Source organism: Truncatella angustata (assembly GCF_020726525.1).
Source record: "Truncatella angustata strain MPI-SDFR-AT-0073 chromosome Unknown BKA67scaffold_2, whole genome shotgun sequence".
NCBI lineage: Eukaryota > Fungi > Ascomycota > Sordariomycetes > Amphisphaeriales > Sporocadaceae > Truncatella > Truncatella angustata.
In genome coordinates this window covers 5,849,915-5,874,793 of record NW_025763382.1, presented here as the reverse complement: position 1 = coordinate 5,874,793, position 24,879 = coordinate 5,849,915, and the positions used below count along the sequence as shown (strand labels likewise).

Here is a 24,879-nt window from a genome sequence, read left to right as displayed (position 1 = left end):
CCTAAACCAATGCTAGACTAGTCTAGACTTGAATAGTACAAAACGCGAATCGTTACGGTTCGATTACGAACGTGCGGCTCATCCCAATGACCAGGAAAGGCCCTGCCCTGCTATGCATCATTAATTTTGAGTTTTCTATAAGCAGTTTTGTGTCCCGATGGGAACATGGAAAGTGGATCGCATCTACAGTATCGAGCACTTGGTGCGAAGCCAAGCTTTGCAAAATGCGGCAGGCTACTGTAGGAACTGAAGGAGGAAACCTAATACCAAAACTCACTGCAGTACAAAGCCGAATACAAAACCCAATATCAAAACCCAATACAATTATTGCATCGCCAATCCAATTGACCTACCTCCCTTGCCTACTACCCCTACTACCATGTGAGCTGTAAGAGGCGTCCCCTTACCGTTCCTGATGGTCTCCATTTCTTGGGTTGCAATCGTGCGAGTGTGGTATAGCTTGGGGGAAACCACAAACAGTTAGCGCCTCCCTTGGAGGATCGCCTCCCCCCTCAAACTAACCTAGTCTAGATTTCTTCCACCCTCGTTGGCGGTATACGGTCTGTAGCTTATATCAACTACACTTCGCGCACATGTTCGTTCGTACTACACGACGCGTCGCATCAATCGGATCTTCCGCGATCCATCCCAGCTTCTGTTCAAGATCAGCCAGTCTGGTGTAGCTCAACGAGCGCCGTCGTGCAGACCATGGCGTCACTCTTCAAAGAGATCAAACCGCTCGTGAACGCAACTTTGGAAGCATCACAAACAATCAACCGTACGGGTCCCATACTGGCATGGACACAGCTTCTCATGATATTGCTACTTGGCGCGATATTTCTCGTCTTATTTGGGTTGCTTGTCACGCTCAACCCGGACCTGGAAGCTGAGCGCAAAGAGTTCATCACGCCAGTAGTTCGGCTCCTGCTCGCTAAGACTGTCGCAAATGGCAGAGCGGTCAGAAAAGCGGTCGGGAACCCGAAATGGGTTGCGAAAACTGCCTTGCAAATGTTCACTGGACCATTTCGCGGACCTAACCCTGATGTGGCTAAGTTGGATGTGGTCAAGTCCAACACAGTCAAGGACGGCAAGAAGACCGCCTAGTTCTTGGAATACACACTGGGAGTCGACCAGGCCAGACAAGTAGCAAGCCAAAAAGCTAGCTTTCATAGAAAAGACAAGTTTCAATCGCTAGAAAGATCTCTTGCGCTTATCGCAGGTCAATCTGTTAAACGACGTTGTTGCCCTGCCCGGTATGGAACGATTGGCGTGATATCACTACTAAGTACGATGTTTGGTATATGTTGTAGCACTTAATTGTGAGAAAAATCGAACTATTCTCACAAGACACGTTTTTCAACTCCAATCTAGGTAGTTGATTGTGAACTTGGTAGCCCGCGAAAATATTGGCGGCTTCTCATCTTATCGCAACTATCGCGACCTGAAGCACCAAGCATTACGGGTGACCCGAAGAAGCCTCACGTATTTTATCGTTCAGCGGCTTGACTTTGGCCCAATGTCTTCGCAATGGTCTGTCAACCTGTACCTGCCAGCCACGCTACACCTAAACCGCATCCCAAAGTAAACAGCTTTCGGCGACTATTATTACATGATGCTTCAGTCTCGAAGCCTTCGAGATCTTCCGAAAATTGCTCTGAAATAGAGAGTTCAACCTCAGGTTCTGTCTTGCAAGCGCAAATTATCTCCCTGCCAGTCTTTTTTCGATGGGCTTAGGGGCCTTGAACCCAGTCGAGATGTAAGGTAAAACCGTCCTCGTTCTCATCAACCTTGGTGGTCGTATATATGACAATTTCAATCGTTACCCACTACAGGGCAAATGAGTTTGAGCGCATTAGCTCAGGAATATACGCCTATTCATGGGCCACCATCACATCCATGTCCACGTCTTTCTGGATACTATAGCCCCCGTGAAGTGCAAGTTTCTGAATCTGAAGAAGAAATTCCTGGCTGGCAAACGCAGATCGGGAAGGCTTATGGTAGTTAGTATCCAGTAATTGTAGTTACCTTTGAGTTCGGGATTCGAAATGGATGACGCCTTGTGTGAAATTTAAAACAGGCAAAAGCTATGTCGAGACCAGGTAGAACATGCCCAAAGATTGTGCTGTAGTCGAGGATTTACAGCGGGCATTTTTTTCTTTTCGGGTAATAAGAGAGAAATCAATGAACGCAAAATGGCAAAGGGCAGATACGCGACAAACGTGGCTTACCGGGTGGTAGTGTTGATGATATTTAATATCTTTGCCCGTAATGACCCCGCGACTTCCCCATTGCATAGATGGACGCTGGATCTACACTCAGGTTGAGCCCAAGTCGCACTCAACTCCGCCAGACTGCTGTGACAATTTGTGAACTGATCGGCAAGCGGAGGAAGAAGTCGTTAAGACTTTTGACGTGAGTGTCGAATTCGGTACGAGTCGGACGGAAGTGGAAATACAGGAAAAAGGCGGAATATTTTTGAAGTCCTTGATGAAAAGAAAAACCAGGAATAAAGTAAGGGGATGAAAAAGATGAATAAGAACAATAACAAGACTATTAAGCGGACTTATTACATCGCCTCAGTTATCCAACGGCCGACAAAACTAGCTAGGTAAGTGGAACATAATTCGCACTGCAAGCTCCTTAAACTCGACTATGCCTTCGGAGTACCACTTGGTACCCAATATCGAGGACACATCCTCAAAGTCCTAACTTCTCTAATCGTCTACTACGATGAATCTTCAAGGCATCGTGTCAATAGATAAATAATTCTAGACTTACACTCGGGTAAAAACACATCCAGAATACCTTAATGATATGATGAGAAGTATTAAATTTAAGATAAACAACACAAGACTACAAAAGCCAAGATGGAAAATAAAAGAAAAAAAAATAAAGACAAGGGAAAAAGAGAAAACGAAGAAGGAGGAAAGGGGGAAAAGAAAGTGAGACCTCCGGATTCCACAAGGATGGACTTACGTACATTCTTTTTCCAAGGCAGAATTAAGGTTTATTGAAAGGGTAGATAAAGTACTTATAACTTGAAGACCGCGTTGTTGGGGTCTAAACCTATCCCAATCTGAGTTGGGCGGAGGCGCTCGGATCTCGATGAAGATACCTCTTGCTCGGGGAATCGAACCTGAATGAATAAGATAGTATGGGCTTGAACCATACCATTGAGGCACTTTGTGAGATTGGTGATAGAACAGCTGGTTTTTTAGTCACAAGAAAGAAGGTTGGGCGGCCAATGGATGGACGACAGCTCTGATGTAGCTATAAACTGGAATCATCATTAGAGGCGGAGCACTCTGGCACTGGAATAACCTATCCGAGCTGTGTCTTACAACATAGTAACCAATTTTTCGGTAGCTAGAATTCACCTATTTGAATTTCAACTTTCAGTATGTACCTTCTTTTTATTATTGTTCTTTTTTCCACACGACTGTGTGGGAATTTTCCAAGCTCAACAGCACCACCGTTCCCTTAGCACCACACTAGGCAAGATGCCCTTTAGCTATGATCACGCATTGTTCGTCTGCAACTCATACATACTCAGTCATATTACAGTTGGCTTTCTTGAACCAAGATGCCTTAACATAACTTGCCCCTTCTCGTTGATGTGGTTCCCATGACTGGGCTTCGATGGTGTTCGTGGACCAACGAACGCCCAAATATGCAAACTGCGCAGTCCCGAAGAGCCACTATTGCTTTCAAGAGGTACCTTCCTCACATGGATCGTGATTCAATTACTTTTGGTATTATGAGAATGATGAACCTTGTTGGAAGAAATATACACCTCTGCGAGCAAAAGACACCGGCAGAATTCTTCGACTGCATGAAAGGCAACATTCCCTGCATGAAGTCTCTTTCAAGGCGAGGTTCTTGCAGCCTTTTTCAGAGCTACCCTTCTTGCCCGATCACGCATCACCCATGCACGAAACAACTTTGAGGAATCTAAAGAGCCCACTCCTGAGTACTTGCTGCAGACCTCGCGCCTCACAGATACCATCGATCGTGTGATGCGAGACTTTCGACAGAACTACCAATTCGGCCATTATAAGCTTTTCAAAGCCTATGGCTTTGGAGCAGCACAGTTCTCCGACACTGAAGATGAAGCAGAGTATGGTTGGATCTCTGGGCAGGATGATATCGAGGAGACAGAGGAGCAGGTCTGTTGAAATGCCACACTATTCTATTGGCATACTGATAAGTATACAGGACGCCGATGGCAGTACTGCTTTGACCGAGGATGGCATTGCTACAATGAATGAGGGCAATGCTGCCATGAACGAAGATTATGATGCTGCAATGTACGAGGATGACGATGCTGGCATTGACGAGGAGTGTGGCGATGTTGCTATGACTACGGATGGCCAGGGCGACGTACCTGCTTTCAGCACTGTCAAACTCGCCCGTCGAGCCCGCTAATCAGCCTATGCTCAGAGGGGTCAGCTTGTGTGTAAAGGATGAAGAACAATGCTTAAGTGATAGCGGGATTGCTGCCGGTGCATATGGATCCACAAAACTGGCTCCTTTGCTCAAAGATCCATCTCTGAGCCGCCATGGATTTCTTGCGTGTCTTAGTCGGTAGTTGATTTTGAAGCAGACATATGTGGTCGTCTGGATATGAACTACATCGTCCGCAAATTTGGTTGATAGTGCAGGGAGCATGGACGAGGAGCACCTAATAGTGAAATCAGATACACGGCCTGGACAGTTGCAGTCATGAATGCCTAGATGTGCGTAGTACGGCTGTGGTGTATGGAGTAGCTAATTGGCAATGAGAGAGAAAATACAACAGCGGAAGGACCTATCTATCTATGTTCCATACTCAAGTAATTCAGTATAGAGCGTAGCAGCCACTGATGAGAACACAAAGAGTTTGTCAGATCGCAGATGCTGAGAACTTCGAATAGTTGATCAACTGTCGCAGGTATGAGTCCACAAACGCGTCGTCTGACAATCAGTTGGCAACAGTATTATCAACACTAAGCAAACAAAAGCGATCATCTCTCTGCCGAAAACGTTGTTCAATTCCGAAATGTGATATGCTCAGCAGACTACCTCAAATTTGAACTAGCAGATCTTCCACCTTCGACCCTGAACTTGCCCCCGATTTCGGGTTTTCACTAGAACATTTGCGCAATTATGGAAGGTGCCATTCTAAATGCCAACGCCGTGATACTTAAGCCTCATGATATCGCACAGGCTTGACTTAGACTTCGCTTCCATGCTTCTCTGTGATCGCGTGCGCCTAATGATTCTTCTCTGACCAGTGTTCCACACTCATCGCGCTTCAACTCTCCCCTTCTCTCCAAGTCATGCCACTCCTGTAATGCTGTGCCGTTCAGATCTGAGTAATGAAGCTGTGTGTGGGGGGATTGGTCAGCTGATTGGGCGGCGTCAGGTGTTGAAAAACATAATGTCATTCATACAAAATCTATATCACCATGATGGCGTTCAGGCGCGGAGTGCTCCCAAGAGCGAGCAGAAACAAGACTTACGAAGTCGGCAGGCCATTGTTTTCCTGTACTTGGGTTGATGCCTTCCCACTCGACAAGATAGTAGTTCAATCGTTGGGCCACAATGTATCGAACGCGATACCAACCCGGTCGGAGCGCTGTGTTACTGCATCAGCCGCCTGACGGACTCACGTGACCAACGAACTTGCCCGTCATAGGTTCTTTGCTCGTCAAGCTGGTCATCTCGCCTTTCTTACGAGCAGCATGTCGCGTGGTAGGAGCGGCTTGGCCGGGGGTTTCTGGTTCATTCATGACTTGATGCGTCTGGAATGCTTCGAGGCTCTGACGAATCCCAATACGAAGCAACTAGCGGCGTCCGAGCTCGAAGCCAGATATCTGCTTTGTGGTGCTATGCTTGCGAGCACGCTTGACGACACGGAACTTCATTTTGAGTAGAGGTGGGACCGTAGATTAAATGTCATGTAGGGAAGCTCTGAGCTTTAGTTATATAACAATGGGGAATAATAAAGAGCTCCAGGAGCAATGCGGCAATAGGGATGGTCAGAAACGAATCGGGCGGCGAAGGAACGACGAGCACTTGAGCTCAGTCACAACGGATGCGGAATCTCGATTGTCAGTTTTGTAATTGGAAAAGGATTTCCAGATTATCCGATGTGTGCCATTGGGTGGTTTGACGGCTTGCAAGTCGCGATTGCCGTCGCCGTGGCAGACAATGGCTACTAGAAAGTACGATTGTGATCAAGTGTTGAGTGTCGAGAAGGAACAAGAGAGGGAGTAACAAGTTGATAAGGTGAAACAACGACATATGACAAATCGCAACGTTTCGGGGTTTTCAATGATTTGGGACAGCGTTTTGTAAGTAGCACTACACCAACGGCTGCAACGTGCCATGTTTCCATAGTACTGACGAACGAAACGACGTTAGCAGGATATACCATAGTAGAGGATGATAGAAAACAAGTCTTGATGTCTATTCATGACCTTTGGTCGTGCGAGTCTCTTCAGAGCATATTACTGATGCTAGTTCATGGGCTATGCCACCCATATACTACCCATATCGTTGTATGTCCCTGTTCATGAACATGTCGCACACAACAGCGAGCACTTCCGTGCAGACCCCCGTTGATCGTGCGGTCAAGCGCGCTCTTCAGACCGTCATGGTGCTTGGGGCCAAAGCATCCCTGAAGCGCTGATTTCGCGGCGTCCACCATCTCGCCCACGCTTACCTCGCACCGCGTCTTGATCGTTTGTTTAGAAAGTCTCCTGGTCATCCAAGCCCTCGCCCTCAGCTGGAATCTCGAAACCTTCCTCGGTGGAGTATAAAATGGCTTGGATCTGCTTGATAAGGCCGTCCTCCTGCTTCTCGATCTCGGGGTCCTCTTCGCAAGCCTGCTGGATGAGCAGCTCTATGTCTCGGAGTTTGCTGAAGTAGAAGTCGCGCTCTCGCTCCAGGCCGACGACGGTCTCCTTCAATGTGTTGTTCTCTTGTCGCAAGGCGGCCGAGGCGGCACCACCACCACCTGCAGCGGAGCCGATTCTAGGACCGCCCGAGGGTGTGGTGCCTCCTCCTGTCCTGCGAGCGGCTGAAGTGGTGGTAGCTCTGGGGCCGGCTCCAGTCGAGGGCACCGTTGCTCCCTTTCGTCGTGCTACAGCATCGTACTCGCCGCCTGGGTAGTTCTGATCCCAGTATCTCTTGGTCCATTGGAGAAACTCGAGGTTATCCTGCATCTTGCATTTGACTAGGGCCTCGACGTGGACGGTCTTGTCGACCTTGTGCTTGGCGAAGCTGTCTGTGAAAAGGGCGAGGAGTCAGTCCAAAAGTCGCTCAGATCGGCAGACAAACAGTGGGTGGTAGAGGACAGAGGGAAAGGGAAGGGAAGGGATGGGATTAAACACTCACTCTGCAGCACCTTGAAGTTCTGAATGTAGGCATATTCGGTGTTGACATTAAACTTGACACGGGACATGGGAATGTCGAGGAAGATGCTGTCGAATACTTGGCATATTGCGGCACTGTTGTTATTGTTGTTGTTAGAATGTGAGTGAGCTCTCGAGTGGCCTCAACCTCCGTCTTGGTGGTGGACAGGGGGTCTGGTCGCGGTGTTGCGGGGGAGGGGCAATTTCAGGGCAGTATTTTCTTTTGAGTAAAAGTAAATAAACCTACCCAGTTCCGCATTGTTCGACCTTTGTGATGTTGAGCTGGAGAAGGCTGTTGAGCCATGCAATGAGCTCTTGTCTGTTTATCGGAATCAGCTTCTGCGACATCGTGATGGCCCGATCATGCCACGCCAACGAGGCATGAGATGGGGGCCGTATTCCAAGGCTATTGGCACTCACCGAGATTCACCCATCTTTGTAGATTAGCACTGGGCGCAAAGCTTCTAGGAATATGAAAAGCTGCAAAGGAATATGCAGGGAGAGTGCACAAAGTCGGTTGTCAGGAGGCCAACGTGTGGTGATTCCAGACAGAGATATTAAAAAGTATGATGGTAGTAGAAGGAAAGGACGAAAAAGCGACGGTTGCTGCCGCGATGGCATCAATTTCGTTTCGTTGGCAATCAAATCAAATCGATTCAAATTTCCTGGGGACCTGGACTGGGAGCTGGGAGCAAATAGTGCCCGCTATCGCCCCAATCAAACAAAACAAACCGAAGCCGCCGCCGTTGGTGGGGTCGTTGGGCTACCCCTGTATCCAAGGCTCAGGGTCGGGTGTATTGACACATTCTCACAGCATCTATCGAACGCACAAGCCAGCTCTTCATTTCATTCTACATGAATCGCTGCGAGGGGGAGCGAAGCCGACAAGCTTTGAATCTCATCATGCGAATATCTCAAAATTTAGAGTACCTGCTACTGTCCTCTCAGCTAACAGTATACCACGTCTCAAGTTGCCTTGCAAAGACCCCAAGAACACGCGCTGGCAATCGAGTCGCGTCATTTCAAGCACTAGTTGGTTTAGGTTGACCCCCCCTGCGAACACAGATTTCTATCATACGAGAAATCTATCTCCCATGCGTTTTGATTCGAAACCTATGTAGTTTAAGAGGTAGTATACCATTTCACTCTATCCTTATCATGGTACTTGCGCACAAGCTACCCTTTAATAGCAAGAGCAATGTTTTCTATACTTTCATCAGCAGTTATTTCTCACTTGAACATGCAAAAGGCTAGGTTGGCATTGCTTCTGCTGATACCCATGTCATTCTATTTAGATCCCCAAGTGTAATTCAAGAAGCCTTGATGCTGAGACATACCCAACGCGTTCAAAGTAAAGCGCAGAGTTGTCATCCTTCTTGCAAACGATCACGTCTTTGGACGTAGGGCTGTTTCAACACATGACAACCGGCGCTGAAGCTGCGCCTTTGGCACACGTCTCCATTCACTGAAGAGTCCCAGTTGGATATCCCCTCGTACCAGTCCTCGTCAGCTCGCCAGCGAAAGGGCTGCAGCACCCGGCAATGCAACTTCTTGCAGAAGCAATAGGATTGCTAAAAAGAAAGAAAGGGAAAAAATATTAAAATTAAAAGAGAAGCAGGGTTACCACGCTGCTTGCCATAAACTACACAGCTCACTGTAGACAATCGATGTTGAGATAGCAACGTGCTGGATTCGCAAGGATGAAATGTGAACGGTGATTACTTGATGGCTGGTCCTGCTACTTGAGCGAAGTTGTAGAACTTGACGTCTGCCCAGACAACCAACGTTCAGTAAATATACTTGTCTGACAGCATAAGTGCCGCAACTTTCAATACTGCACTTAATCCACCAACCTAAAGGACAAAGATGTTCAATCTCCTAATAGACTAATCAACCAATTCATGAACACTCTTTGTGACTTATGTACTATGATCCCATTTTTTGGAGCATTGACAAGGCTGTCTGAGGTCAACTATTCAATGCCGACTTGGGAACATCCCCAGTACTAATCGCTGGACGGTTTATATCCCCAAAACATGTGGCTAATAGATTGTCGAAGTCACGAATTACGATAGTCCAACGACGCAGATGATGCTCTACCTTACGTGATCTTACAACATATCTGGGAAGAGGGCAACAAAGTCGTCACCAGGACTAACTATGTTAGTCCCAAGTGATGGATTCCTCAGGTCTCCACCTGTTGCCTTATGTACACAACAAGGGCAGCCACTTTAAGTAGCCTTCAGTAGAACAGAGGATAGCTCTGTCCCTCACTATTAGATCACACTTCATATCAACAGACTACTATTGATCACCATATGTGACATGTCTATCACCAAGCGTTCGCTTACAGAGAGTCTGGTTACACTAAGATCATCGGTGTCCTTGACCCTCCACCCCCAATACATGTCTTTGTTTGTCTGAGATACCCGTCACCCTACGTATATATTTGCTTGACTCTAGGGATAAATCTTGATTGTTTCTTCCTGAAGCGTTTTGGGACCCTTTTTCGCCCTCGCCGCAGATCAAAATGATCTTGAAATGAAGACTTCCAAAAACAAAAGACAGTAAGTCATATTTTTCGTCCTTGTAGTCTCTGATGCAGCGTCCCATGATATTCTTTCGGCAAAACTTGATGCGTGAATGCGCGCGGTCCGGCCTTTATTTGTTCTTCGTAAATATTAGTACCAAACACAACATATGATCTCAACATCAAGGCATAAAAACTGTCATCAACCAATTTCAGAGCAATCAACTGCGAATAACGTCATTAATAGGGAGGGGGGCGAGGGGAGCACTAGGCTCTTGCAGCGTCCAATGCGTCTAAACCATCAACTTCGCAACAGGTCTTTAAGGTCTTTATTCATATTTACTACATTAGTAAAGTATGCATGGCGAGTCATTGAAACATGGGCCTGATGGCTTCTGGCTGTTCTGAACTGCTGGACTTTTCATATGCATAGTATTGACGCAATAAGTCCAGCGGCGGCCAAATCGCGAAAGAGCTCGCTGTATGATCGCATGTGTCAACCAAGACATAAGTGTAGACGCTCACAACTGCTAGGGACATTGGAATAGACGGAGAGGACACTTATACACTCGTCAACATGTGGAAGTCGCTGTATGCAGCGGCAGAGATCAATACAAAACCCCCGTCAGTGTGATATTGCGAGACATGAGCTTGGAAAGACCGAAGAACACACTTACATTGTCGGGGCTGGACGACGCAATTTAGTGTTGATATTGAACGAGGCAGGGGATGGTTCGAGCTCACAATAGTCTTGACTGTCAGTTCATGGCAAGCAACTCTCCGTGTATAGCACGCCGGCTCCAGAAGAGTTTTCCACAATCATTGGCCCGAAGACCAAAGTGGTAACAATCTGCCTGCCTTGTACAAGAGTGTCATCCGTTCAAATACCCCCTTTACATCCTGGAATTGAATGGAGCTAACCCCGCTCACCACAATTGTCGTGGCCCTGCATATGATTCAAAGAACATAACGTCTATGATTCCGACAATCGAGGATTCGGGCTTGGATCGGTATAGTGATCGTCGTTCAATCGGAGGTCAGTCCAAATCAAGACTTCTTTGACGTAGTTGATCCTTTTTGTGGAAGAAGTGGTTGGGTTTCGGGTTTGTAAGAATATGCTAGAGCGCAAAGGGACAAATATGATTTGCATCACAGGCACATTGAAAGTGACTATTGGTATCAAAGATGTCGTGAAGCATCTTTTTCGTGGTCGTTGCAAGTGCATACTACCATTACAAGCAATACGCAAGCGTAATACTTTATTTCACAGAGGCTTGCAACCATGCCGTTTAAATACCTCTCATGCCCAGCCAATCTTCGGTGTACCTTTACTTCTGTGGATATAGGTTGAATCCTGTTTGGCTACTTCGAGGCCAACAAACTGAGGCGAAATCCTCAGTACAAATGCGCCACATGAAGTTTATTTCGACCACACCGTCTCAAGAAAGTTTTAGCCGCTCACCTGCCAATCCTTCCAAGTGCCAAACCTTGGAACATCGAATCGGCATTCGACCCGAATAAATCTCGCTTCATAATTCGTCGGGCTCATTCAGGCATGTTCCACAGAATATAAGCGTTTGATATTCATAACTAAACAGAGGTCAACTTCCTTCTTCAGCGCTTAAGCCCCACCTCAAGTCATCATTACTATAGCTCTACTGACCAAATGTTGCACAATGATAGGCTCGTCACACACGCGACCTCGCCGTCTATATGAAAAGGATGGCTAGCAGCCCCGTGGTACATATACACAAGCTGGCGAACGCTGATGTGGGTGAAGACGATGACGAAACAGATTGTCATCGAATAACTCGAAAGAATATCGAGAAGGATACGCCCATGCCAATCTTGCCAAGGCTTTAACAGATGAAGGTGTGGATTCTTCTGCCTTGACGCTTACCGCAGGCGGCGTGCATCGCCTATCATATCATCACCTACTTTATAAGTGTTGCAGAGTGATTTGCGCTCAAGCCCATGGTCAGACCTAGATGGGTTGTGATGATAACAAGTTCGTCAAAGGTCGACTGAGAGAGCTCAATCGACAGGCACCGTGTAGGCCACTTATCTCGGATCCGAGGAAACTTCCATCGTTCGAAGCCGGTATTAGCTGGTAAATGGCTCTTTAGTTGTCAATTGAATCCAAAGTATCCTCAGACCAGGTTGTTATTTGCTGTGAGTTCGTGCTGTTCACTCTGCGCATGTTTTACTCGGAGTTCAAGACAGTCTCCTGCCGCCCAGGAATCCTTTCGTAGAGACTCATATCATATGCATGACTGTCTAATCGGTGGTGTTCGTCGTTGTGCTATGTTGTGAATCCAATTGTCTTGGGTTGGTCGTGGAGGTGGAGCTTATATATATTTGCGGAGCAGGATCCCTCTTATTGAATAATGATAAGAGTGAAGTTATGTTGTTCGAGAGCCTTAGGTGTTGGTATATGACGTCTGCCTCCGCCTGCGGGCGGGTCTTCAGCATGTCAAACACCTCGAGAAGCTCCTTCTGCTGCTGTTCGAGTCGGCGGAAATCCCGTATCAGGTGTGCATGTGTGGTATTCTCTGGGTCGTCGTTGTAATGACACTCTGCTTCTTTTGTGGAACAAGCTTCGCAGTGAGGACGCCGTCCATCACATTTGACCTTTTTCTGCCGGCAGCGTTGACACGCAAGTGAGATGGTATGCCTCTTTTGTGATGTTTCTGCCATAGGATTGCCCAGGTGTTCATTAGGCCTGGGCATGGGTAAAATAGAGCGGTAGGGGCCTGCCATCTATTAATGGCCTGCAACGATGATTTGAACGCTTGAGGTGAAAGAAAGACCAACTAGTATCGATGCCTAGTCTTCAAAAAGGCTCAACATAGAGGTGGTAGGAGGGGGATTCGAGTTATAGACAAGGTAGATTTTCCAGGACCGCCAATAGGTGTTGGAGGATGGGGCTGCGGAATATAGACTTCACAAAGAGTTGCTTGAATAAAATAGTTGGCACAACGAAGCGCGTAATGATTCGGTATGTAGAACTGCTCTCAGGTCCGGATCCGGACAAGTCTCCAAATCTTCGGAGGGGACGCCGTCCACGGATACCAATCATTTCGCCAATAAAAGTCTTAGCGGCGATACGCCCCTAGATCATCAGCACGCAGGCCTGTTATTATTAAATTCTCGGAACGCGGCCGAGGCCTTGAACCATTCGTTGAGTTGAATTTGTGGCTACATAGGCATCTGGAAAACATGCCCTAGTTGCATGCATGTTAAATAACAAGCATCACCCGCTGACATGCCGCTAACACGAGACATTACCGGATTACTCGCCTGTAGCGGCAGCTACTTGGAAAGGTAATCAAGATTAGTTGGGACCTCTCTTTCTATTGAGACCACATATTATGGTATAGACGCTTAAAGAGAGCAGTAAGAGTGAAGTACCGATTCAAGATTAGAGGTTTTATGAACATCGATTGGCTTGCAGCCGGGGTCACTCTCAAAAGTACAGGGCGGCTTTAACCTGTGAGTCCCATTAGAATACAGATTTAGAGGCTGTGGTCGGCTCAAAGTGCTTGTCCTTGCCCTTGTTAAATGCCTGATCCACTGCGCTTTTCTTGGCCTGGTACCATAATGCGAGTATAGACATTGCGGTATATTAACAAGTTCTTAATGTTAATCCACATCTTTATGTAGACATTTTCTGGCTCAATCTTTCGCATACCCGCTATCGACAGAAACTAGAGTTAGCTGGCAATTCCGTATACCCCCTATTTATCAAACCCCTTCGTACGGCCGTAACAGCCGTAAACCAACCCACTTCTTTCGCCCTTGTCTATTTCATAGTATATGCTATCGCCATCTTTGTAGCGTAGCCCGTAAGTCTCGAAAGTCATCTCGTTTTGAGGGAATTTTGAGTTTATAAAATGATTATGCCACTATGAAGAGAGCCAGTAATATCAAGGGTAGCTGAAAACCTGGACACAAGGATCTCTATTGTGTTCCATAATGAGACTGGGTCCACCTGGCCATGTCTGACCTATTCTTTTGGCATGGCCGCGATGCAAATAATTGAAGTATGACGCTGCAAACGTGCAAACTGGTTCAATAATGAGTAAGATGCTAGACTAGTTGGTATATCTACGGGCCATAATAGCGCTCATGGTTGGTTGTAAATGCATATTGCTGAATGATGATAGCCTAACAATGAGTCAGATCTTTTCTGGGCATCGACATCCTTGCGATTTCAAGTGCCAGGTTAGAGGGGTCTAAAGCACCGTTCCTGCGGCTCCTCTGCAAGCAGAGGATGCGAAAACTCTAAGATGGCGCATAAACTTTGGGATAACCTTGAAGTATCGAAATCTAAAGTATCGACTTGCGAAACGGTTAGAAATCCTGTTACGGTTGGTACAACACGTAAAAATCAACGATGTTCTTGTTTTTCCCCATATAAAAGTCTTTCCCGGAGCTTTTGCACCCTCAGGTGCAGAGGGGCCACAACGGTGCTTGGGCTGTGTGCACAGTAATAACAGTAGCGAGGCCGAAAGCCGCCTCCTCGGTTCTCGCGATGCAATATGGATGCACACCACTCATAAAGAAGAGTGCAACCAACCAATATGGCACTTTCACGTCGTATAGGACGTTTTTGTAAGATGATGTTGTTATGAGATAACTCTTCTGAGGCATGGTCTATGTCGGCATTGGTTGGCTTACGACCTATGTAGCCAACTTCCCCACATACTGGACCCGTCCGAATCGTTTTTACAACATGATTGCTGCAAGGGCTGTATTGGCTGTTTTGTAAGAGAACCACAAAATCTAAGGCTGTGATGTTAATTAAGTCAACCACTCTGCCACAGCCGTTGGGGGCAACCAATTGACAGGTTTGCGTCAGTAGGGAAGCCCACCATCAGCTTGTCGAAAGCTTCCGGGTGAGGGGAAGAGACACATTTGGCTATGTCCCGGGTCGGTCCGGTCCAGGAGAGCTCTAGCCAGCGATCGCAATGTGAAAATCATCGACTGTCAGTCTTATGCCGCACAATTGTATGGTCCGCCTTGTGGGGTTTCGCTAGTTATAATCATGGCTTCGTGAAGCCTCACTAAGGCCTAACCTTTGTTAACCAACTCCCTGACATCGTGATCTGGTCTTATACCCTCATGTGAGCTTGTAGAGAGTTGCAATGATCTGTAATTCCCATTCTGACATGTATTTTCATGGTAGCTAGCTATCTACGTATATGCAGATCAATGGACTCAGCAACTTCTTGCTTCGTTTGCAAATATAATGCTTTTCAAAGATTCGTCATTGCAGGTGGGGATCAAGGATTGACCGATTCAGTGGGACTTGCATATACTTACAAATTGATTCAGTACAGCAGCTCTATGTGTTCGATCCGAGCTAGTAAAGGCGGCAGGTTTTGGCCGCTGTACACTATGTGCTGGATACGACCAAAATTGTCGATAATAACGGTTAGACGCTACAAATAGACAAGAAACAAGGGACTGAGTGATTGTTTAGATACATAATTACCAATTGTTATACATTTAATTATCTTTCATAACTCTATTGCAGCAGCAGTAGTACGAAATGTGATGATAGAAATATCATGACCCGGAGACTTATTGGGCTTGGTACAACTTTGAACTTTCGGGGCTAAGCCTTAAGTTTTTATGGTTAGTATGTGAGCTGACATCATTAACTTGAAGTCTGAAGATTCTTGGCCTTGTAGTGTTCATGTACGACCCAAATCTCACCAAGTTTGACAATTTCTATCGCAACCTTTCTTTTGCATCAAGTGAGTGATTATTGGACAGATGGCGGCCATTGCGAAAACTATCGTTGCGACAGGCGCATCGTCTGGCCTTGTGAGTCTCAATATCTACTTCGAACGGCCTTCGAACCAAACTCGGACTGACCGGTTGTAGGGTTTTGAGGCGATCAAGCAGTTACTCCAGCAATCGCAGTCTTACACGTTTCTTCTTGGTGCGCGAGATATTACGAGAACACAAGCCGCTTATGACAGTTTGAAGATTGATACTGCGAAGCATAGTGTCTCACTCCTACCACTGGACCTGTCAAATCTACGCGCTGTCAAGTCCTTCGCCCAGCAAGCCCTTGACAAGCTTGGCGAAAATAAATTGGACGTCCTTTTCCTTAATGCAGGCATGGCAAAGGCAGCTGATGAGCCTGGGCCGCATGGCTCGAAATGGTGCGAATCATACGTCGTCAATCACTTGTGTAAGTTTGAAGCAGGCTTATATGCTCCTCGTAAAGGGTATTCATGTTGACTTTAGTTCGACACAGCACAACACTATCTTATCCACCTACTGCGCGACAAACTAGCAGCTTCGCAGTCACGCATCATCGTCGTCTCATCAGGTGCAATCCGCAGCCTGCGCGATAACAATCCGGGTAAGTAGTGTCATGCGCTACAGGCAGCAGGTACAAAGCTAATGATTTATTACAGAGACACTTGACGGTGACCTTCTAGCAAACTCTGGCACGGATGGAGCTGTTGTGTACAGCGCCTCAAAATTTACTCAGCTCTTGGGGGCTCATTACTGGCGTCGACAATTTGGCAAGTCAACCAGGGTTATCGCGGTCTCTCCTGGCTTGATCCCCAATACAGGAATTGGGCGTAATTCCAAAATCAAGATTCCGACGGATCATCCAGACGCAAAATCTGTCGAGGAAGGTATGTTGGAAGTTTTCTGCCAGAGCTTCTGTCGCTTCTTTGTAGATGAATGACTGACATGGAAACAGGGGCCCAGAACCTGCTTCGTGCAATCACAATTGAAGATTTTCCGGATGATCCTGAACAGATCTTTCTCACTAGTTGGGGCGAGTGGTGGCCGAAAGATGTGTATACATCAAGTCTTGACAAGGCCCTTCAGGATAAGTGGTGCCCTGGGAAAGAGGAAATCGAGAAAGATGCCAGAATCAGTCTCTAGGTTTCCTGCAGGGAGTATAAGCAACGTCGTACCAGGTTCACGTCAAGCTTCTAGGTTAGTCTAGTAATGAACAGTACCTCGTATAAGCTCAAGGAAGATTCTGTACATGTGTGAAAGCCGATGTCATCCACAACTCACGAAACGTGCACCAATTGAATAATGGCACGGCAATTACATCACGCGGAATTGCTTCTGTTGAGTACGTTTGACACCACCATGGTGACGTCCGCTGGTAGCGTGATCTACAGATCACCCACGAACCGATTCACAACCCTGCAACATGGGTTCGTGTTGATTGTGGCTCAAGCGAGTTGCAGGCAATCTTGGCATTTCAGTTTTGAGCTCCTGCAAGCCTTTTGAAACGTCCCGTCATATCGTGCAGCAGCATCGCTAGAGTCGAAACATCCAGCCATCACTTGTGTTTCCTTAGACGTTGCTGTGTTTAGACCGCCGTTCAGGCACTTCGTGTCTCATTTCGTCCAATCTTTTGCCAAAATTGGCGGTACGCCCCACGCCCAGTGTTCTCGGCTTCCACAGGCCGAACTTGAGTCTCCACACCACGAATACCGCACCATGCTGCAAAAGGCACATCTTGATACGCCTCGGTGATCGGGTGCCGGGACTTGGAAACTTTGTTGACATCGGACGGGAAGGATCGCTCGCCAATTCTACTTTTCGAAAACAGCGTAGCGATATGCGACGAAACCGGATGAGCCATACCAAGCAAATGACTACAGCCCTCCTCTTTGCCAGTGTTGTTAATGAGATGAAAAATTCCTGGCAGTACAAGTAATCCAGCTGTCCCGTTTTGAAGTGATGAAGCCGATCTCATTTCCATATTTGTTAATACTTTACTAATCGTGGCTGCGCCATTGAACTGTCATTCTCTACACATACGATCATTAGCACTAAACACCGCTCACTCACATATCAGAATGAAGCTCCTCACATATGTCTTGTTGGCAGTGTCAGCTTCGGCCGCGTTTGTCGACCCGCAGGGAAGACGGGTGGTAGACCGTAAGGTAGAACAACAAGTCGAGGCCCCAAAGGCGCGTGACCTGGCGTTCGATATCAGGCACTCAAATGAAAGGAAGAAAGCCAACGGAACGGCACAGGCGGCCGAAGCTCAGCAGGCGAGCAACACGACGTCAAGGTTTATCGCAGTCCGCAAGTCAAGCAATGCGACAGCGAGAGCGTTGCGTAGGGCGACCAGGGCATCCAAGAATAACACGGCACGTGGCGTGCGGGAAGACGGAAGGGCGTACTTTGGATAATATACAAGTCGGAGGGCAATTGCCCGTCTGTAGTATACTTGAAACCCGCCGGTAAGGGAGTGTTTTCGCACCATATGTACTTATTTGTACGGCGAGTAGAACTGACAGTACCCCAGGATGCCTCACAATCATGGGCGCGTTATAAGTAATGGGATGCATTATTTATAACTCCCAATGAGTAACTCGGACGGATGAGATACGGAGCAGCTACGAGACTTCGCAGGTGGCCACAAGGATATAGATTCTGGAAATGCAAGACTTGTCATGCGCATATTTTCGAAAGTGTGGCGAAAATCAGTCGCCTGCACACTTATTAACACAAATACAGGCAGCATATTTAATCAATAAGCGCATTCTATCTATATACTAGTACTAGTTTTATGAGTATGATAGGTTACCGCTCAAGACTGTCAGGACTGCAAGAGATAATTGGTAAAAAGCATATGGTTTCAATAGAGACATCTTGCATGCTCTTTGCATGTGCTACGGGCGGACGCCCGAATAACCCCTTTTATAAAACAATTCTAACTCATCTGGCAATTTACATTGGTTGATGTGGTGCTCTGTCTTATGTAAAATATGACGTTGTTGCCAAGTTCTAATATATAGCTTAAACGGTTCATATTTTCACAGACACTGGTTGCAAAAAGGTGCTGGGGACACAGAAAAGACCTTCATCATTGCTGTCATCTGTCGTAGCCAACGATTGTTCTGGACACTTTTATACAGTCTTTTGACCAGGCCCTCGATCCTCGTACACTGCATAGCTGTGAGATCAACAAGGACTGACGACTTCATGGACCATATGAAGTAATATATATATCTGATTTAAGTCTTGTGGAAGATTTTACCCAGCGATGTTACATTACCACTTCTCATCATCAAACACCAATTGCCTCAGAACCTCAGCCATCGCAGCAGCAGCGTCCCGGAGATGGTTGGTGTCCGCCGTGGTTCTACCATCTCCGAGTTCTGTATAATATTAACGTACAATGCGATGGAGTGTGTAAAAGAAAACGGAAATGAAGCAATTCAACCATGGTCATGGCTAAAGATAGTCTCTGACGTTTTCTTTGATTGTTTCATACCGTACGGCGATGATAAACAAGCTTCATAGAGTACTATGACGCTCGAACTGCTATGTAGACACGTCACGTATGGTGATCAATAGTAGTCTGTTGATATGGAATGTGACGTAACGGTGAGGAACAGAGCTATCCTCTGTTCCACTGAAAGCTGCCTAAAGTGGTTTCCCTAGGTGTGTATCTGAGGCATCAATTAGATTCAGTCTCCTAGCCGCATCAGGGCCGATTTGTAGTTCATGTGCATGAACCTAGGAGGACTCATGCATAGAAGCCATCTTTGACCGGAGGGGCATCATAATCACATCAGAATATGTTACGGAAATGACACTCAACGCCTGAATTCTATAACTGGTTTTAGGCTATTGATTTCTTTAATGTTCTGGTCATTAGCGTATTCTCATGTTGTGTATTTGAAGAGTGGCGACCTGTCACCCATCCGCAGTAAGTCATCCTCAGAATACGTCGAGCGTATATCATGCTCCGAAAGCTTGGCGCGCTTTTTGTTAGACCAAACGTACGAAAATTCTAGGACAAAAGACATGAGAACTCCTGTGATACCGAAAGCGATGGCCAGTCCATAGCCGGTATAATAACTTGGAGCCTCGTAGTCGAAAAACATATAACTGCCGATGATGCCTCCGATGTTGCCCGTCGCAATCACGAAAGCCACACCAACAGCTCGTCGAGACGATGGGGCAATATTGTTAGCTGCCCAGGAACTGCATGCCGGCTGGACAGGATAGATGCCCATGCACGCGATGATGACAGCCAACATACTGGCACCGATGTGACCAGGTAGATTGCCCTTGAACGAGATAATGATGCTGTAACCGACAGCGATCAGGGTTAGGGGCATGGCGACAAAAGGCATGCGCCAATAAAAGTGGTCTGAAAGGCGCGCGAAGAAGATTGATGAAATAGCACCGGCGATGTATGGAGGTACAGTCATCAGTTGTGCTTTGGTGTTTGTAAATCCCATTGCCTTGGTAATGGAGGGAAGTGTGAACTTGTTTCCTGTTCAGCGTTAGCAGTCATGTCATCACTTCAATCGTGCCGAATTTGCTACTTGACTCACCGTAAGAGCAGGCAGAGATACAAAGAAGGATATAAGCTTGGCCCCACATCCGAGGATTAGTGATCACGGCCTTGAAATCCTGCCAATGATGACTGGTATTCTCCTCTTCGGCGGAGAAACGACCACCCTGCTTGATGAAAAGCTGTAACTCGAGATATCTGATCTCATTGGAGTTCAACCATCGGTGAGAGAGTCGTGGGGAATCGATCAGAAGAGGAAAGCACAATATGCCCATAATGATTGTCAATATGCCCTCGAGAATAAAAATCCATTGCCATCCTTTAAACCCACCGATCCCGTTCATCTCGGCGATGCCAGCAGCTAGCAGACCGGAGAAAGCCCCAGATAGTGCACTGAAGCAGTAAAAGACCGAAATTCGTGTCGCGAGTTCCTTCGGCATATACCAAAAGGTACAGAGATACACGGCGCCGGGATAGAACCCTGCCTCCAGAACTCCAAGCATCATTCGAACCACCATCAGGCCTGCAAAATTCTTTACAAAGCCGTGGCACATCATAATTATGCCCCAAGAGGTGACTAGAGTGCCTAGGTATACTGAGGGTCTCGCAAATTTCTTCAGCAACATATTACTGGGGATTTCGAAAAGAATATATGGAACGAAAAATAGAGAAAGTGCAATGTTGTACTGTACACCGCTCAACCCTAGATCTTTATCCATGCCTTCGATCTTGGCATTACCGATATTCGCTCGATCGAGTTGTGAGATTAAATAAAGAACTGACAGCATAGGAACGAGACGCACGTCGACCTACAGATAAATCAATGTCAACATGTGAACGCGAACCAAGCTGTCTCATTTCTGCTTACTTTGCGCACGAGCTTCTTCCGGTTATCAGGTCCGAAATTGTCGTAGAACGTAGCATCGTCGTCAGTCAGGCCAACCACCCGTATATTATCGATTGTCCGTACGACAGGTCCTTTTTCCGCGTCGCTGCGGTTATCTGCATCTCTGTTGTCCACCATCATGATCTCCGGTTTATCATCAACCGTCATTGCGACTGTGATTCGCAATTAATGTATCTGACCAAGGGGGAAATGGCAATGTAATTGGGGTTAATGAAGCTCGTTATGACCAGCAGATACTCAGAGGCAAAGATGTAAAGAGATCTGTGATGCTCTATGTAGTAGAAGTTATCCTTCTTCGATATATATAATTCATCACCAAAGATTGACCAGGCTACTTGGCATCCCCAGCCGTGTGGTTCAACCGTTCTTCGAGTGTTAGCCAAGCTGTACATCTGCGGGGCCCCGCAGATTGGAGTCGAAGCATTGACTTTGAGAGTAAGTCAATAGACTATCCGGATTTCCTTCTGATTGGCGGGGAGATTCCCATCATTCACGAGGCACTACCGCTAGTTTAGCGGAGACTTATTGTAGTTAGCAGCGCGATACTCCGCATCAACCCCCATGTTTTCTTTACTAGGTTAGCTGTTTTGTCTCTGCTCCACCTCGAGTCCTCTCGTCGTCGGATAAGAATGCTACAGGCCCAGAACATGAAGTCTGGGGAAATGTCTACCCACATTGAAGCCGAATCTCAGACTTTAGCCTTACACAGTGAAGTTCATCCCCAACGACTAGGGGCTTGATAGCCCGATTCCAAGCCTTGGCCATTGATTTACGAATCAGGGGCTTTTCCACGATCGTTTCCTGTATCGCAGTACCAACATAGGTCCTCTCGTTGGCACGGACAGTCGACATGGTGGACAATGTATCGAGCTTGAGTGAGGCCAGCCAATATCCGGAGCCAGCCGAAATCAATTTGGTTACTGCTGCTACAGATAGGCAAGAGACGCAAGGCCCAGGAGGCGACGCCCAAAGAAAACGTGCGTTTCCCGGTTCCGAACAGGTCTCGGCGCGGCGGCGCAAGGTTCTCAAAGTTACACGCGCGTGTGATACTTGCAAGAAGCGAAAGTCCCGGTGCTCAGGAACACTACCATGTGATAGTTGCAGTAAGCGTGGACGACCGTCCGAATGCCACTACGACGCCGAGTACCGGCGAGGACAGCCAGTGACCCCTGTTCAGAGAGCGTCTAGTATCGTGAGTGTTGGCCCTCATGATAGAGAACCATCAAGGCGTCAACAAGGATTAAATGCCAGGCACACGGTGATGGAAATGCTCCCAGGTGTGGAGAGCACATCCGAAACAGTTTCATCAACTCGTCAAATGAGTCTTGCAACGAATGTAGTTGCTGCCCAAACATTTCCCGACCCCGAGACTATGGCCCCGTCGAGGGCATCACCTGAACTCGACGTCGCTGAAATTCAGGGGCAATATTTTGACACAACATCTGGTCTGGCATTTCTTCATCGTGCCTTTAGACGTCTCTCCAAGAACGGTGGCAATCAGGTGGGCCGGCCACTACCTGAGCTTACAGGAGACGTCGAAAATGAAGACAGTCCAACATTAACAGTTGGCGACAAACCAATAGGTGGTTTGAGACAGGGTGGCGTCGAACTCCCATCGCTTCAGAGAGCCAAAGAACTTCTACATCTTTATTTCGATGTTTGTATTGCCACCTACCGTTTTCTTCACCTACAGTCGGTCGAAGAATGGTTAGAAGTGATACTACGCAATGAGTGCGATGGCAGGCCGATACATCATATTCTTGGCCGTGCAAAAGCCGCTATTGTCCTCATCATATTTGCGATTGCAACAGCTCATGAGGATAAGGCCAGTGGTCGCTTTCAGAAAGACGAGGTAGCCTCAATGGCTCGCATTGACAGCCTGTTCTCTTACGCCAGTGCTCTTATACACCAAGAAACTTCTCGTCCTAGGCTTGAATCAGCACAAGCTCGGATAATCCAAGTTCTGTACTTATTAACAACATCTCGCATGAATCAAGCTTGGTACACCTTCGGCACTGCTGTTTATCTTATATCTGCGCTGGGGCTCCATCGAAAAGCTGGAAAGAAACACCTAGGTACCTCAAAGGATGACTACATAACCATACAATGTAGGAGAAGGACCTTCTGGACAGCCTATATCTTGGACAAGTACCTAGGTGTGATTTTCGGTCGACCGAGACACTACAACGACGACGAGATTGACCAAGAAATACCGGATAGTATAAATGATGAGGATATGACATCTAGTGGACCACGGAAACTCAGTTGGCGGAGCAGAAAAGATTGTCATATCGATGCACTTATCTACCATGCGCGTATAGCATCTATGATTAGCGAAGCCGGAAAAACAGTGTATTCAATTAAACCGATTTCTCGACAAGAACGAATTCAGGCCGCCAATCGTCTCAATGAAGAGTTAAAGCAGTGGCGGCTGTCGCTGCTGCCGCACCTTGGCACCATTGCTCCGTCCAGCCTGATCCCTCGGTTCCGACGTCAAGCCACAACTCTCAAGATTGCCTCGTCGCATGCCACGATGCATATTAACCGCTTGTTTTTATTAGGTCGAGTGGATGCAGGAAGTGAGACACAAATTCGCGAAGCTATACTCGCCGCCAGTACTGTGTTGGAGACAGTGGATGAAATGGTCACAGAAGGGGGCACTATTTTTCATGCATTTTGGTGGTCGCACTACGTCACCTTCTGTGCACTCGCCATTGTCTATGCTTGGGAAATGCAATCGCGAAAAACCCACCTTAACGCCTTTCCCAACGATGCAATCGACCATGCCGAGCTCATGACCTTAGCAGAACGATGCCAAAGGCATCTGGCACAAGCCACGGCATCTAATTCTCCAAGCAGGAGATATGCCTTAATTCTGGATAAGCTCCGTAAGGAAGTCGTAAGGAATAGCAAGGAAAGCCGGGCAGCGCCAAGCACGCGAGGCCAAAACAACCAGAACTCCCAAACTCAAAATCGACAAGGGCAAACAATGGCGCAGGTAGTAGGACAAGATGAACCACAGTTTCTTGGTCTCGGACCGGAGAATACGAGCCCACAATCCGGGTTCGGCCCGCCACTTGATGAAATGAACTGGTCCATCCAAGAATGGCAAAGTGAGGATTGGTTGAATTTGGATTCCATGGTAAGATGAGACGAATCTTAATGTTGAGAGATGAGCTGACGTTTTTCCCTTCTAGGCATTCGGGACGTTTCCGGATAACTACGATGCTCCTTTTGTGTGGGATGGTAATGAATGCTGACCCAATGGTGACTACACGACCTCTACCAGAGTCGAAACGTTCAAGTTTGAGCTTCATGACTTCATTAAGGAAGATAGCAATATGCAGTATCAATTCCAGACGTTATGAGACTTGTAGTGTTTTCATTTATGATGTTTCCGTCTGATAAATCATTCCCTCTGTATTTAAGGTAGAGCATTAGAACGGCTGCAATGAGAGCCAAACCATACTAAGAAGCGTGCACGCAACGCCCTGCAAATTGCTAGTCAATACTGAAAATTTGAGTTATGGTTTATATTTCAACTCGGACTTGGGATGCTTGAGTATATTCACCGACTCGTATACTCCGTAACTCAGAGGCTAAACTCGGTTTAGCAGAGTTGGTTGGCAGCTAGCTATCACGATAGGCTCTGGTTAACGGTGGGGAATTCTCTCAAGCCAGACTGTTGTGGCTGGAATCGTGGATTTCGTGGTGATGAAGCGAAAGACATAAT

General features: G+C 47.0%; 9 protein-coding genes across 9 annotated transcripts; 5 read left to right on the top strand and 4 right to left on the bottom strand.

Moving 5' to 3' along the window:
- Positions 1–491: 491 nt before the first annotated feature.
- Positions 492–1,166, top strand: BKA67DRAFT_204805 (uncharacterized protein). The gene has a single exon (XM_046095447.1). The coding sequence runs from the start codon at positions 709–711 to the stop codon at positions 1,102–1,104; it is 396 nt and encodes a 131-aa protein (XP_045962256.1). The 5' UTR covers positions 492–708; the 3' UTR covers positions 1,105–1,166.
- A 2,504-nt stretch (positions 1,167–3,670) lies between these two features.
- Positions 3,671–4,425, top strand: BKA67DRAFT_533196 (uncharacterized protein; the record flags this gene model as incomplete). The annotated part of the gene is made up of 3 exons (XM_046099662.1): positions 3,671–3,714; positions 3,860–4,166; positions 4,216–4,425. 3 exons carry the CDS (start codon positions 3,671–3,673, stop codon positions 4,423–4,425), a joined length of 561 nt encoding a protein of 186 aa, XP_045962255.1.
- Positions 4,426–6,731: 2,306 nt separating this feature from the next.
- BKA67DRAFT_513940 (microtubule associated protein) lies at positions 6,732–7,745 on the bottom strand (the record flags this gene model as incomplete). Its single annotated transcript, XM_046097613.1, has 3 exons — positions 6,732–7,270; positions 7,381–7,493; positions 7,645–7,745. 3 exons carry the CDS (start codon positions 7,743–7,745, stop codon positions 6,732–6,734), a joined length of 753 nt encoding a protein of 250 aa, XP_045962254.1.
- On the bottom strand, positions 7,695–8,201 carry BKA67DRAFT_556969 (uncharacterized protein). The gene has a single exon (XM_046102206.1). The coding sequence runs from the start codon at positions 8,016–8,018 to the stop codon at positions 7,824–7,826; it is 195 nt and encodes a 64-aa protein (XP_045962253.1). The 5' UTR covers positions 8,019–8,201; the 3' UTR covers positions 7,695–7,823.
- Positions 8,202–11,384: 3,183 nt separating this feature from the next.
- Positions 11,385–12,941, bottom strand: BKA67DRAFT_556967 (uncharacterized protein). The gene has a single exon (XM_046102205.1). It carries the CDS (start codon positions 12,685–12,687, stop codon positions 12,205–12,207), a length of 483 nt encoding a protein of 160 aa, XP_045962252.1. The 5' UTR covers positions 12,688–12,941; the 3' UTR covers positions 11,385–12,204.
- A 2,495-nt stretch (positions 12,942–15,436) lies between these two features.
- BKA67DRAFT_556960 (uncharacterized protein) lies at positions 15,437–16,937 on the top strand. The gene is made up of 5 exons (XM_046102204.1): positions 15,437–15,759; positions 15,820–16,132; positions 16,199–16,306; positions 16,362–16,589; positions 16,658–16,937. The coding sequence occupies exons 1-5, from the start codon at positions 15,709–15,711 to the stop codon at positions 16,843–16,845; spliced, it is 888 nt and encodes a 295-aa protein (XP_045962251.1). The 5' UTR covers positions 15,437–15,708; the 3' UTR covers positions 16,846–16,937.
- Positions 16,938–17,780: 843 nt separating this feature from the next.
- BKA67DRAFT_656248 (uncharacterized protein) lies at positions 17,781–18,119 on the top strand (the record flags this gene model as incomplete). The annotated part of the gene is made up of 1 exon (XM_046106913.1): positions 17,781–18,119. One exon carries the CDS (start codon positions 17,781–17,783, stop codon positions 18,117–18,119), a length of 339 nt encoding a protein of 112 aa, XP_045962250.1.
- A 1,482-nt stretch (positions 18,120–19,601) lies between these two features.
- BKA67DRAFT_512404 (major facilitator superfamily domain-containing protein) lies at positions 19,602–21,263 on the bottom strand (the record flags this gene model as incomplete). Its single annotated transcript, XM_046097468.1, has 3 exons — positions 19,602–20,218; positions 20,280–21,048; positions 21,108–21,263. 3 exons carry the CDS (start codon positions 21,261–21,263, stop codon positions 19,602–19,604), a joined length of 1,542 nt encoding a protein of 513 aa, XP_045962249.1.
- A 487-nt stretch (positions 21,264–21,750) lies between these two features.
- On the top strand, positions 21,751–24,507 carry BKA67DRAFT_620070 (fungal-specific transcription factor domain-containing protein). Its single transcript, XM_046105468.1, has 2 exons — positions 21,751–24,288; positions 24,344–24,507. The coding sequence occupies exons 1-2, from the start codon at positions 21,997–21,999 to the stop codon at positions 24,404–24,406; spliced, it is 2,355 nt and encodes a 784-aa protein (XP_045962248.1). The 5' UTR covers positions 21,751–21,996; the 3' UTR covers positions 24,407–24,507.
- The last annotated feature ends 372 nt before the right edge of the window (positions 24,508–24,879 follow it).